We start from the raw sequence: 15,430 nt of genomic DNA, 5'->3' as shown, positions 1-15,430 counted from the left end.
ATTGTAAATAAAATGTAAATAACGCTTAGATATTTTGATCACAAATGAAAACAGGGGTAAACCGTCAGGAGAAATATTACATTGGTTCTTGTTGTTCCATGTTGACAATAGAATCAGTTAACTGTAAACTATACACAACAAGTTACTGTTTGAAGACTTAAATCTTTCTTTCATATAAAATCTGTTAAAATTCGTGTTTGGCATGTGTCGGTGTCTTAATTCGCTAGCGACATGTTTTCGCGGTCTTAGATCCATCGATATCAGTAATATCGTCTCTGATCGGTAATTTAAAAAATAGTGTCCTATTCCAGAATGTGACATTTTTATTTTATTCAATTTGCATGATGGGTGTTGCATGTATAGCAGGATACGATGATCCTGTCGACGCTCACGTATTCGATATAGCGGAACCATTAACAACTGTCATACAAATGGGAGGTTTAGCACAACATTTTATTCGGAAAATGTCTGTACCAAGTTAGGAGTATGACAGTAGTTTCCACTCGATCCGATCTTAGTTTTATTTAGTCAGATCGTATCGACTTCTCCTTTTTTAGTTTACCTTGGAGTTCGGTATTTTTGTTAATACTTTTTTTCTAGCTCTTTTGGAAGGTCATGTGATTCCCTTGGTACCTGTTTGTTACCTTGATTTGTCTCTTCCTAATCAATTTGCGAGATTTAAACATCGGTAAGCTACCGAGGCCTTAATTTACTGCTATTATATAAGAATAGAAATATATAAAAACAATTGTTTCATGTTTAAATTACATCATTTAATTTTACAGGCAAACAAATAGAGAGAGAAGATACCAAAGAACAATCAAAAACCATTATTTAAATAAAACAATGTGAACTCAGGCGCTCCGGAAAGGTGAACAGTTCCTGCTGCCCTATAAGTATTCGTCGTGTTACTCATTTCAAGTCAAATCGCAAATAAAAAGTACTAAACTATAAACATGATAAATATACGAGGAAGGAGCTTATTTTTATATGCATTTTAAGTTAGTCTGAAAATATAATTCTTTTGTACACTCTTCTATAAAAGGGAAGAAAATAACTAGGGAACAATAAAAAAAAACATGTAAGGTATAATTGGCAAGATTGTGACATACATTTTGTAATATCTATATGCTCAAATATAAGAATATAGTAAAAAAATCATTTAAGTCATCCGTAACGTATAATGTTATCAGGATTATATTTGAAACGCCAGACGCAGGTAAACAAAATACATAATGCAATGATGCAATAGGTAAAAAGATACAAAGGAGATATACAAAACAGCCCAAGTCAAAGACACCATATCCGAAAGTTAAAAGATATAAAGACAAAAAAAAGGACTTCACAGAAAACTTTAGAAAGAGCAACTCAAACAATTAAAATCCAGGCGATGAACTCTGGTGCTACGGAAGGGCTAGAAGATAAATGCATGTATTCTGATATCCGTGGCAATACTTATGTTCAAATAAGATAGAAGTAGTAAGTGATACGACTGATCACTAAAGCGAATTAGTAGATGTCATGTTAAGCATAAGAAACAACCTTAGTTAAAAATTCTTATCACAAAATTTGAAAATTAAACTTACATGACGTTAGGAAAGTTGTTCCGAACGTCTCATTCATAAAAGATGACAAAAGTTTTGTGCTGAAGGGAATTCGATATTAATGACTGGTCTTTGGTGACATTTGAAGGTGATCGAGAGATTGGCATTGTTTATACATCTGACTGTTGTTTGACAGTAATTTGACCTCTAGATTTCATTTAGTTTTTATTCATGGAAATGAATACAATGAGATGTAATACAAAATATTATACAATAATATGATAAAAAATCGACCCGTTTTCCTTAAAATTTGGTATGAAGTTTACCATGAGAAATATTATCCGTTTAATCCGTTTTTTAAATATCTTACCATTGAAGTGGTCGGGTTTCCATGGATACCATCAATACAGGTAATATAAATAGGTGCATGAAGGCCAATACAATGAAACAACCAATCTACAAGTAATGTAAAAGTTCATTATGTTCGAGTTTGAATCATACTTGTATAACTATTAGTACAGTTTTATCTTCCAATCATATTTCAGTGACAGCCACAACGACAAATATATAGTTATGTACCTGTCAATTCATAGATATAAGAAGATGTGGTATGAGTGCCAATGAGACAACTCTATTTACTTTTTTTAATAAAAACTATGATTGTTTTCTATCTAATGATTATTGAGTGTACTATTATTCCAATTTAGACTCTAATTATTTCTTACAAAAACAGAAAATTAAATAAAAATTGAAATCATAGTTAAAAATTCTTATCACAAAATTTGAATATTAAACTTACCTGACGGAAGGAAAGTTGTTCTTCCCCATACCACATTTTATTCAGAACTTTGATGACAGTTTCATTATCGAGATACGTTTTGTTTTCCGTTTTGATAGCGTCCTCTAAGTACCCATGATTTAGTAACAGTCTACCTGAGTGATTAACAGGATACCCAAGTTCTAATTCTACATCTTCATTGTGTTTATTATTTGTTCCATTGGTTTTTAATTCTTCCAGTTCACTTTCAGCATCGTATATGCATTGCGTGATCTTGATAGCACGTTGAGTAAAGGCACTGGAATTATATGATACTTAAATCTCCATGATATAAGTTATTGGTGCAGCAATTTAATAATTTTATGTCTGTGAGTGACTTGCATGTCCATTATATGCAATCTATATAGTATATACATGGTAAATTTAATAAGTTGGTTTTCATGACATATAATGATTCTAACATCAATCAATTTTATTTCTTCTAAATATTGCTTCTATATATGGAAATAACATTATGTTTACTATCACTAAAAACTTACCCATGATTACTTATCTATGAAATGTGGTCAAGGTCAGGTGAACCTTGTATGACAGACATGTAGACCAGTCAAGAATCCCATATATTGATTGATTGATTGTTGGGGTTTCAGTACTATTGCCTATCTCGTGGTGGCAAGTTTTTATTGGTGAAGGAAGCCGGAGTGCGTGGAGAGAACCACCGACCTTCGGGGATCCCAGATTACAAATATAGTTATCTCATTACTCACAGTCTATGGAAAGTGCGAATCGAGGAAACCGTTTCTTATGTGGAGTCGCGATATTTTCTAATATGAAATTTTTATATATAGACAATCCATGAGGGAAAAGATGATTTTTGCGATAAAAAAAATTTTAGTATTAAAATATATAAATACATGCAGACCGAAATTAATTCACGCGACAAACAGAATAGTTTTATGTTTTACCATTAATCAATAAAGTGTGAAATCGATGAATTTCAGCCTTTAAATTTACCAGTTAAACAAGCACAAATGTAATATTTCTTGATGGACATATAAACTGTTAACCTATCATTTAAATTTGAACAAAAATTAAGCCTTAAAATATGATCGATATCAAAGTAATAGCAAAAGTATATGTCCTTGTAAAAATGTAGTGCTACGTTTTTCTTTTGTAAATAAATAATTGAATGCTTTTTATTTAATTGTAGATGCGACATTTTTTTAATGTAGTTTCGGTATGTTTTAATTGTAACTATACGTTTCATGTTATATGAGGTAGTAATTTAACCCCACTGATCACTGTCAAAATGAATTTTTGAGACATCTTTCGAAATTCTTTATTGTTCTTCAAAAATATTTGTATTAGATAAATATAACATGGCAGAAGTTTTATATTTGTTCCGTTGATTGATAGCGTTTGATTTTGTCAGTTTTTATGGATTTCCCCTTTTTGAATTTGCCCTGGGTTTCTGTTTTTTGTTATACCTTTTTATATGTGAACAATAAAATCAATTCATATTGAATAAACCGACCCGAATTTTCGTTCAAATTGGTGGTATTGACATAACATCTATCAAATTTCTATATGAACACGTAAAAAAATGCATTTCCGATATCCTTACTACAATTAAACTGTATAAATGGTGTTTAAATTCTAAACACAATTATAAATACATTGTACATTGTTTGCGAACTTTTTTTAACATGTTTAATTTCGTGACATGTTTTGATTGTAGAAAGTATTTAGAATTGTGGTTAGGATCATGTTTAACTTAGAAATTAGTGTTAAAGTCTAAATAAAGGCAATAGTAGTATACCGATGTTCAATAGTCATAAATCGATTTAACTGAAACAAATCCGGGTCACAAACCAAAACTGAGGGAAACACATCAACTATAAGAGGAAAACAACGAAACAACAGAAACACTGAACTACTACAAAAACAAACGCCAACATACATAGCAACGGACTATTTGATAACAACTGCTATATTCCTGACTTGGTACAGGACATTTTAAGACAAAATGGTGGGTTGAACCTGGTTTTATGGCTAGCCAAACCTCCCGCTTATATGGAAATGTTATAAATACCGTTAAAATGACAACATTACGTGACAGGAATACAGTACAAATAAATGCAAGAACACTCAGGACAAAGAAATACATAAATAAATAATATAATAGTACATTTCAACATGTAAACCACAAAATAACAACGAACACCTAAGATTAATTTACGACAGTGTTTATATTCAAGACATGGGTACATTTAATGTGGTTAGATAAAACAAAATATTCTAAACACGAGTTTTCAGGCATGTCAAATAGAAGATCGCTGGAAAATAAAACTTACTTAAAGTAATGGAAAAGAAAAACGATTACTAGTTAACAACTTTTACTATCCACATTTTAACCTATCGAATGCAGCCTTTTAAATCGTCATACATAATTCGATAACATTGCAATAACATTACATCAAATATAGATTTTCCAGATATAAGAGGGCGAAAAAATGTTAGAATAGATATTTCTTGTCTCGGCTCTACGAAGAATAGTGCTGTTTCCGGTGGCGTCGGCGGCGTCAACATTTTTTTTAGATTTGTGATAAGATGAGTTTTTTAAAACGGGGACTACTAACGATAAATCAATAGGTATTTGGTATGCATTTGTATAAGCATTGGCATATTGTTATGGAGATCAAACGGCCTCGCCTCCTGAACGATGGTTCATTGACTTAAAGTTATTGATTAGGTCAGTTTAAGGAGAATCATTAACAATAGGTCAATGATATTTGATAAATGCAATTGTAACAGCATTATCATATCTCATTTCCAGAGATTATTTGGCCCTGCAACTTCAGTCATGTTTCATTTTACTTTGAATGGTTTGCATAATAAATGCATGATAAAGTATTTATCTTAATTTCAACAACTGCATTTAACTATTAAAAGAGAGGCAAAAGATACAAAAGGGACGTTCAAATTCGTAAGTCGAAAATAAACTGACAACGCCATGGTTTAGAAAGAAAAAGACCAACAGAAAAATAGACAAACAACAGTACACAAACACAACATATAAAACTAAAAACTGAGAACCACGAACCCTACCATAACTGGGGGTGATCTCAGGTGCTTTGGAAGGGTAAGCAGATCCTGCTCCACATGTGACACCCGTCGTGTTGCTCATGTTAGTACAAACCCGGTGATAAGTCTAATTCGGTAGGTCACATTCGGGAAAAGGGGACGGGATTGTAGTTACGACAATTAGAACATATCCGTTGTCAACTGTGAAATATTTTGCATGTACCATCGAACCTGTAATGAATAATTGTCGATGTTTCTACTTTGTTTGGATGTTTTGTGCCATTTTATCGTATTTTTTTCATATGAAAAAAAGTATCGCATTTCTATTTGAAAAATGTCGCATTTGAAAAGTTTTTCATAATAAAAGCATACCGCTTTTCTATTACAAAAACGTCGCAATCATATAAGACAAAATAGCCTTATTATCCTTATACAAGTGATTATGGCGTAGAAAGCTATCGAACAAGTTCAATGACCATTCCACTGTCTTTGGTACATCATTGTCAAAGTATTTGGACCCCTCAAGATTATAGATCGTGCAATTAGGTTTAATTTAATGATTATGCATATTGACTTGTATAAATACAGCACACTTGGGATAGAATGTTCAAAATACATGGCAAGTTGTATATACGTTTGTCCTGTTAAATACGTCCATGTTTTCAGCAGAATAAACAAGTACTTTCAGATAAATATTCACTTATTCCTACAAATGTCAAAAGTCCTCCGAGATTCCCCACAATGCATCTCATTTACAAAAGAAAATATCGCTACTCCACATAAGAAACGGATTTGTCGATTCGCACTTTCCATAGACTGACCCATAATAAGTGATACACACCAATTATTTTTAGTTTAGACGTACTTCGATGCAAAACTTCATTAAAACAATATTGTACCAACATTGACGTCAATGGCAATACGTAGCGTTAAATAAAAGTGTCGAACCACCAGTATCACTCCATTTGGAATTCGTGCGATTTTATGTGTTGTTTTTTTTTAATCTTTGTTTGAACATTTCAAATAGATTTACGAAATTTCAACATCGGTGGACTACTGTTACCCCTAATTTTGTGTTTAAGATCAATAATACGTATTTGACGAACAAGAAACACCCTTTGTGAATAATTTTCTATTTTGAAATCGATTGTGTTTGTTTGAAATTTATTAAACACATCAAGAAAATCGCAACTCGAATCGTAGATATGAAACTACAGTTTACTGCTGCAACAGGAGAAAACATATTGTGTCTCGTGTCACTGTTTACACATGTTTTCTTACTTGTTCAATCTTTGCAATGTTTCTTTTTGCACAGGTGTTGACTTCCAATTGCTCTCAGCATCCTGTAGAATAGTGCTTCCAATCAGGATAGGCTGAATGTGAATCTAACGTTCATATAAAAATATAAATAATACAAAATATTTAAATAATGCTTCTACTCAATGAATATCAATCAGGAACAAATCCAATTAACTATTTAACTAGAACATTATTCTTTGGAAATTTAAAAAGGAAAGTTTTAACATTTAGTATGTTAAAAGGAAGATATGTGTGGTTTAAACATTAATCATCTTACAAACCGATTGACAGTTATACTACTTGTATATTTTTTATAATAATGAGACTTACATATCCAGTTTCTACTAGTTGTTTTGCCCCTGAAAAATATTGCTTTTGGAGCAAGGCGTAGAAAATTAGTCCATATAATTCAGGATTAGAAACAGCCAAAAAGGTTTCCTTTTCTGAAATACGAATAACAAAGTAAATTAGACTTGGCTATAATTAAAATGTTCACATAGATCGATATACAAATAACTTAATTATGTACTGTCCATTGAAAAGTGTGTTTTACATAAGATTAAAAAACCAAAACTATAAATTCCCTCAATTGATGGAACTTTAACAATAGTGTATGGTGCATGTAAATTTTAAGTTCATTAATCATAGAATTGTACTGAAACGAAAATTGCCACTGCCTCAGGCGAATATTCCCTTCATTTTGATGCTGTTCAAACTTTGGTCTCCAGCGTTCCGGATGATGGTAGGCAATTTTCTACAGAAGCATGTGTCGTCTGTTTAGAAATTGGTATTATTTGTTAAGAATCATAAATCTACAAAACTATTTATATTTTATTCATAGAATCAGATTTGCCACTTCAAAACGCCTAATAAACATTGTTATTATGTGAAAACAAAGTTTACCTCAACCTCAGATCGACTTGATAAGCCTTTTAGATGACATTGAAACAGATGTACTTGGATATTGAAATTAAATTTCAGAGTGTAAAGGACCAAACTTTGGAATTGAAAGTTGAAATAAACTTTCAAATAAGTGACAGTTAAGATGAAATGCCTACTTCAAACAAGATATACAAAAATTGTTGGCTTAGTACTAGTATCTGAGATCTGATGTCGGACTTAATACCAGTTATGAAGTTTAAAAGCTTTATCGTAAATAGAGGAAACTTTCTTTTTATACCGCATGGCGAGTATCTCCAGGATGCCGACGTCCAAAAAAAGGATGTATGTCTTTTTTATCTTTTATTTAGAACTAACTACCACGCACATATGCATACAGACTCGGACGCGAACGTGGACTGCGAGAGTACTCTATTTGTTCCCGTTTTCTAAATTGGTTGAGAACGAACTAAAAAAGCGTCGAATCTATTTACTATACCTTCATAAGACGTTTCAAGTAATGTGTGTAAAGCAACTGATTCACCATTTAACTCTGGTATTCCTCAGTTATCTTTCCTAGAAGGTTTCTTTATTGTAGTCGCTATGAAAGAAATAAAATTCAAAGTCATTACAATGCATTGAAATTTGACTTTATATAATCGAATAAATATGTTAATGCACGTGTTTGTCATCCTGCTTTACAATTCCAGCGGGTTTTTTATACTCTGTCTGTATATTGCTTTGATATATAATTGTTTGTTGTTATACTCATGTCATTTGCATATTATAAATAGGGTTTTATTGGTAATTTATACCGATATTTGTAATATATAGGCGTTTTATCATTATTTCAACTACCTTTTGCGATGTTGGCATAAGACTACTTAGTCTGTTTTGGTCAAGCCCATTGAATAAAATACAATAACAACATATTCAGGAACCACACTATTTATCTGATTTCGTCAGTATTTTCACAAAATCAGAATTGGACGGAAGAATAAAAAGTTGTATTTCATTTCAGCTTCAATTTAATGCCAAGAACATAATTATTATCAAAACAAAATTTGGACTTTCGAAGGGGGGCAATGAAAAACAAAAATAGATCGAAGTTAAACAGAAAACAGACCGAGAACAAAGAGACAACCAATAGTCCACGTAACATTACACAGGAAATATTCTATTGAATGAATGAATGAATGAATGAATGAATGAATGAATATTAATTGCATCAGTAAAAATGTTGCCGTAGAAAAATAACAAAGTATATAGATTTGTACATATAATGCAATTATGACAGAAAACAGAGAACAAACCAAGATTTGAAGAGATAATAATGTACAGTGGCGGATCCAGGGGGGTTGGGTGGGGGTTGGAAACCCCCCCCCTTTTTTTTTGACGATCAATGCATTTGAATGGGGACATATAGTTGGAACCCCCCCCCCCCCCCCCACACACACACTTTATCCTGGGTTAGGAACCCCCTTTTATAAATGGCTGGATCCGCCCCTGTAATAAAATAGCATTTACCTTTAGGTGGGATATATGCCTTGCCACTCAACTTCTCTAAGTCTTTCCATATACCATTTTCAAATTCCGTTGTCAGTTCCTAATAATTCAATATACACCAATGTAAACAACCAAGGTTTATAAGTGAAGATTATTTCAGGTTAATCCGTCAGAATCACCAAACAATCAATATAACGTTTTAATTATACTCGGGTAATTACAAGTGCATGCTTTGTAAAAGTTATCTGAAATCAACTTGTCCGCATGAACTTGGTCTTGTTTCAGTAGACCTGACCTGTCTGCTGGAAAATATGAACATTTAAGCATTCATTCTTTGGCATCAAAGTTTCATTGAAATACCTTCCGTTTCTTTGTCGGTTTATTTCAAGGAAAATTACACCAGGGTTTTTGGTTTTGAAAACAACTTCGACAAGTTGAACTACCCCCACCCCCCAAGAAAAGACGACTATATAAAACAACTGTCAACAAAACAGTGAACAATGAAATAATGGGTATGTTGAATTTCGAAATACTAAGGTTTTTCTAGCCCAGGAATAGATTACCTTAGCTGTATTTGGCAAAACCTTTCAGAATTGTGGGTACTTAATGTCCTCAACTTCGTACTTTATTTGGCTTTTTAAAAAAGATTTTATTCGAGAGTCACTGATGAGACCTTTGAAGACGAAACGAACGTCTGTTGAACTCATTGTAATCCAGGTATCTATGATGAGTTTAATTAATACGTTTATAGTCTGCTGGGAATATTTCAATAAGGATATACACGACACGCAACTGCTGGCTCGTTCTGTTGAAACATTGTCGTTGTGGATTTTTTTTTTAAGACAGCACCGCCAGAAAATACCAGTTCCTTATTTACATAAGGCTATTGTACCGTACCACAGATGTCTTTTATCAGCTCGAGTCTCAAAGTACTCCATCTCTCATAGACAACTATGAAGAAGTCAGGTGTTGGTGGTTCTTGGTTGGTGGGTTCTGTTGTATTGTTGACATTTTTTTGGTAATTTCTGTTATCGATTTTATGTATTATTTACGAATATGTACATAAATTTCTCTCGACGTTTTTGTCTTGAATTCATAGGAATTTTAAATATCAATTATCCTATATATTATTAGAAATCAAAGGAAAGAGTGTTACTGAAATGCAGTCGTTCTGTTGGAATCTCAATCTACTGAATTTACCAATTCGTTAATAATACATAAACCGATAACAGTGTGCATTCGGGTCACAAAATATTGCATGTATTAAACAAACCCCATGTATCCAGTGCTGTGTAACTTACAACACCAGTTTTTTATGTTCCTGTCTATGGCATACTCATAGATATTACAAGATCAACTTTTCCTCTGGTATTTTAAATAGAGGCTTCAACCAACCTGGACTCATGTAGTTTAGAACATGTTGCCCATGTTTGGTAGATTGTCTTATGTTATAAGTGACTCCGGTATTGTCGTCATATCTCTCTCCCTGCTGATATGATCCCATGAATCAGAACTTACCTTTTCATAAATGTATTCTATCGAACGATGGTCGAACGATCTAGTTACAATTTCTTTCGGGATTTGCCATTTGCCAATTTTCAAAAGATACATTGATAATGCGTTCCAAAATATTTCTGTATCATCTCCCTAAAAAGATTGAAAAAGATTTTATTTTCAAATCAAAATATAACTTGCAGAAAACGCATTTAAAAAGGCGTAAATATGTGTAGATTAATTTATGAAAAACAAATTATCACAGATTTGTGTTTTTTATTTTCTTTAGTCGCTTACTTGTTGGATTTTTTTCCTAGTGTCTGTCTCAATCTGTTGTAGTTTTGGTAGTTTGGGCTTGTCTGTTTCATTTGATCAACAATGTTTTGAATATATACCTCTTGGTTGCAATCGTTTAAAATTTCTGTATTGCATAAACAACAAAACTTCCAATAGAGTATTCCTTCCTGTCAGATGAATTTATTGGTTTATTGGTTTTTCAGATGTAGCTTTTATTCTTTTCAGTATCAATACCCACGATGAAAGTTGTTCATTGTCATATATAGGTACATTTACTTACTGATTTTTACTGTAATACTGATTGTATAGGAAGTTATATATCCAAACTACTGCAACTGCAGTACGGATTTCTTCCCGATTGCTGTGCTCATACATTAAAATCTGTTGACGTTAACGTTGTATGCTATTTTCCACCTTGATATTTGTTAACGGAAAGAATTTTTCATTGATGCAGTGTGTTACTTTTCCTATATCGTATCTGGGTTTTTTTTATTGAAAAGAAACAGAAGCCAATTGAGGATAGATATGCTATGTCTGAAATGCAAACATATTATTTTTTGTAGCGTTTCCAGTCATGAAGTGTAATGCTTATAAATGGTGTATCTTACATATATCTCATCCTCTTCTGTCATTAAAACTGAAAATAAAACAACAGTGAGTATCTTCTTTTTATAACGGAGTGTTCATATTCTGAAATGCCGAAACTATTTAAAGTACATTCACTGATATTCGTCTCAATATTGTTTTCATTTATCGCAAAAATAATAATCAATTTTCATTGTGTATAAAAACTCCTACGACAAATGTTGTATTTTACAAAAGAGAAAAACTCCTACGTGACAAATGTTGTATTTTACAAAAGAGAATAATTCATACGTCATGGTGGTAAGTAAATTATTTTTGAAGTGTTGCGAAGGGTGTTTAAATCTGTTAAATAACAGAACAAAATGTATATATATATATCAATGAATACGTAGTTTTGATTGCACGAGATTGACTGGAACCCATTCTCCATGCAAATAATACTCCCAAAAATTCATTTGTTTCATTTATCATATACCTCCGATGAGCAGGTTACAAATCAAGAGGTCCAAATCCATTTTGCCTTGGATTTCGGAAATAGATGATATTTCTTCGTGATCATTAATCTCAAGTACAGAATGTTGTTTCCTTGCATTCCAAGGAGTGTTCAGATCTATTATATGTTCATTATATTCGTCTGTCAGCACGTACACATTCGAATTGTTCTTCTGCAACAAAAGAAATTCTTATATCGTTTTGATAGAATTCCCGGATTTATGACACGGAAACACATTTATATATAACATAAAAGTATAATATGCTATAAGATCAATATACCGTTTTAATCTCCTAAATCTTAAACAAAGTAACACTTTCAAATTTATGCGTTCGCAGCATTTTTCTGGATTTACCTTTACTAGGAACGTTCCAATCAAAACATTTTCAAGGATATATAAATGCTTCAAAAAGTTACACATAAACCTTTGTAAATAAACCACATTTTGAAGCTCAACTTTCAAATGTATAAAAGCAGGTGACTGTCATCCTTATGTTATTCCTTCTAATCGGAAGTAATAATATTCAAAACTGATGAATATTCGCGAGTTGTATTTAAATGACTTTAAAAGGTCAAGGAACAGTAAATGGGCTAGGTATGTGCTAAAATTTTACATACAACCTTGGCTCGTTGAACTATAACTGAAAATCGAAAAAATAATGCATTTATCTCTTTTATGATCTGAAATTTTACTGATTGAATTCTTTCTTGTTACCTTGAATTGAACAACTGGAATCTTCAACTTTCTAGCATTTTCCCGCACGTTTTTTGTTTGTTCTCCAATGCATAATGAAACAATCACTGGCAGAACTTTCTCTCCTATGACAGCTAAAATGACATTAATGTAACTTAAATAATTATTATCTTGCCACATTGTTGTAAACATTTAGTTTTGTCTAGATTTTTTTCTGATGTTACGGAAAAAAATGGCAACAATCTTGTTGGAAATCTGTTTTGTTTCTAGATAATAAAGAAGCTTCTGTCTAGGTTTCACTAAATTCCATGATGGAGGCTTGACAAAGCTATTTATGTTTAAACCACTGAATGAACCCAAATGTTGACGACGCCATCGACGAAATGTAGGGTTGCCATCATAATGATTTTGGGCTTTTTTAGAATTAGGTGTTACTAGCAGATCTTTTATTGTACTTGTTCAGTTTATTTACAAATAATTTAAACTGCTTCCAGATCAGTATCTATCTGTCTTGGATTCGTCGCAGGCAGGCGGGATTGGTTGATTGATTTGTATTTAACGCCACATTCAGAACTATTGTGCTAAAATTCGCGGCGGTCAGTTTTTATTGGTGGAGGAAGCCGGAGTGCCCGGAGAGAAACACTGACCTTCGGTAAGAACACTGACAATCCTAGTCAATTAAGATTGGAGACGAGCGTACTTGCAACGAGCGGTGTTTCGAACTCTAAACCTCAGCGTTGACAGGCTAGTGATACAATAGTTCGACTACTTAGACCACTCGGCCACCGAGGCCCCTAGCATGCGTCACAGGCGGGAAAACTACATACTGCGTTTAAACTTATCAACATGAGATTATTCCTTTTTTATGGCTACAAACATTTTATAGTCTTTATCATGTAGTAGTTCTGGACATTACATTGTCGAAACGTTTTTAGTAAAGATAATGAAGCTATAATAGAAAGTCCATACCTTCAGTCATTCTCTTGAAGTAACTGATTTCACTCTCGTCTTTTTCTGTATTCCCTCTTTGAAATATCGAGCATCCTTTTTGTACTAGTTTCTAGCAATAAATCAAGCATAAATCTGATGTCCTTCTTGATTTAAACTTTCACTACCTACATGTATTTAAGTATTGGCTTTACATGTAAACTGATGGTTATTTTTGCTAAAGCTACCAGTGCTATTCTGGGTTTATGCTCAAAAAGAACAAGTAGCTCGTAGCCAAACAGATGTAAAATAGAAGATTAGAAATTCAAACGATACAACGGCGTGAAAGACACAGAGTATGGATAATCTAAAGTAACTTTATGTCAATTTGTGATTGTCCCCACTCTTCGATTTTCTTTGTTTCTCTTTGCATTTAAAATTTTTACTTTTTTTAACATTTCAATTTATTTTACCTCCTTTTGCGAGTTCTTTCTTTTATCCATGCAAAAATACAATAACTGTAGTTTATATATGCTGTCCCTCTACTTTACTATGTGCAAAATAAAAAATGCCTTTAGTGCCCGAGTAGAAACATTTTATTGTACCTGTATAGATTCATCTGACGTATGTCCGTTGATGCAAACAGAACTAGTTTTGTCTCCGAGAAATACCAGTTTCTGCTCTATAATATGACATGGCAACTTCTTCTTTTCTGCATAAAAATACTCTTGACTTTTGTTAATGTATCAAAACCAATCACACTTTTACAAAATATTGTTAAAAAAAGTTCTGAAAGCCTCTGGAACGGGATTATGGCTGAGAAACAGGTATAAAATTATAAACATCGTATGGTAATCAGAAGTTGTATATAAATGTCACAGAAACATGGGTCCAAATCCCTCATATATCACTTTTATCACAATTGCTGCTTTCTATATTGCCTTAGAGTTATTTGCACAACTGTTTGAAGTTTTTGGTTTTCAATGCTCTCCAACTTCGAAAGTGATTTGGCTTTCCAACTGTTTTGATTTGAGCACCACTACAGTCGTGTATATTTTTCGACTTTTTTTCATTACTTGAATTTTACCTGTAAATCATTTGCAAAATAGCATTTTTCTTGTATTAAAAGGATTATAACATATTACATCTTACTTGAAAACTGTCGTATTTCATCAATCAATAAGTCACTGGTCGGATCTTCGGTTACAAACATGAGATATAACTTTGGTTTGTAGGTCATTGTTTTCAATTGTGGAATATCATTTCCTAGATTTATCTCAATCTGTAAAACATCATTAAGATGACCATGCAGTTGGCAAAGTTGGGTTTTATAAAAAATAAGATGTGGTATGATTGTCAATGAGACAACTCTCCACAATAGACCAAATGACACAGAAATTAACAACTATAGGTCACCGTACGGCCTTCAACAATGAGCAAAACCCATACCGCATAGTCAGATGTAAAAGGCCCCGAAATGACAAATGTAAAACAATTCAAACGAGAAAACTAACGGCCTAATTTATGTTCAAAATAATGAACGAAAAACAAATATGTAACACAGCAACAAACGATAACCACTGAATTGCAGGTTCCTCACTTGGGACAGGCACATACAGAATGTGGCGGGGTTAAACTAGTTTGAAGGCGCCAACCCTCCCCTAACCTGGGACAGTGGTGTAACAGCACAACATATGAACAAACTATAAAAATCAGTTGAAAAAGGCTCAAGTCATCAGATGGATAAAAATAGAAATACATCTAACAAAGTGGACGTAGACGGGTATTTGTACATCCCAACAACAAAAAGACGCTAAGTACAGATCTGAGAGTACTCGCAGTTACTGACA

The 15,430-nt window shown here is 32.8% G+C and overlaps 1 protein-coding gene across 2 annotated transcripts in view; it reads right to left on the bottom strand.

The window, feature by feature from the left end:
• The window catches only part of LOC127726630 (transient receptor potential cation channel subfamily M member-like 2), a 42,166-nt gene extending 27,308 nt beyond the window's left edge, over positions 1 to 14,858 (bottom strand). For both annotated transcript variants that reach the window (XR_007993624.1, XM_052234053.1), the window contains exons 1-13: positions 14,733 to 14,858; positions 14,186 to 14,292; positions 13,623 to 13,713; positions 12,675 to 12,787; positions 11,942 to 12,131; positions 11,490 to 11,518; positions 10,609 to 10,737; positions 9,112 to 9,190; positions 8,084 to 8,185; positions 7,036 to 7,148; positions 6,688 to 6,791; positions 2,344 to 2,620; positions 1,915 to 2,000 (exon numbers count right to left, since the gene is read on the bottom strand). Coding sequence is in view for 1 of the 2 variants with exons in the window: in XM_052234053.1 (XP_052090013.1) it covers positions 1,915 to 2,000; positions 2,344 to 2,379 (122 nt within the window). In the remaining variant the exon portion in view is untranslated. The remainder of the gene's footprint in view (positions 1 to 1,914; positions 2,001 to 2,343; positions 2,621 to 6,687; positions 6,792 to 7,035; positions 7,149 to 8,083; positions 8,186 to 9,111; positions 9,191 to 10,608; positions 10,738 to 11,489; positions 11,519 to 11,941; positions 12,132 to 12,674; positions 12,788 to 13,622; positions 13,714 to 14,185; positions 14,293 to 14,732) is intronic.
• Between the last annotated feature and the right edge of the window lie 572 nt (positions 14,859 to 15,430).

This window comes from Mytilus californianus, unplaced genomic scaffold (assembly GCF_021869535.1).
Source record: "Mytilus californianus isolate M0D057914Y unplaced genomic scaffold, xbMytCali1.0.p SCAF_1, whole genome shotgun sequence".
NCBI classification, from domain to species: Eukaryota; Metazoa; Mollusca; class Bivalvia; order Mytilida; family Mytilidae; genus Mytilus; species Mytilus californianus.
This window is presented reverse-complemented; position numbering and strand designations above follow the sequence as displayed.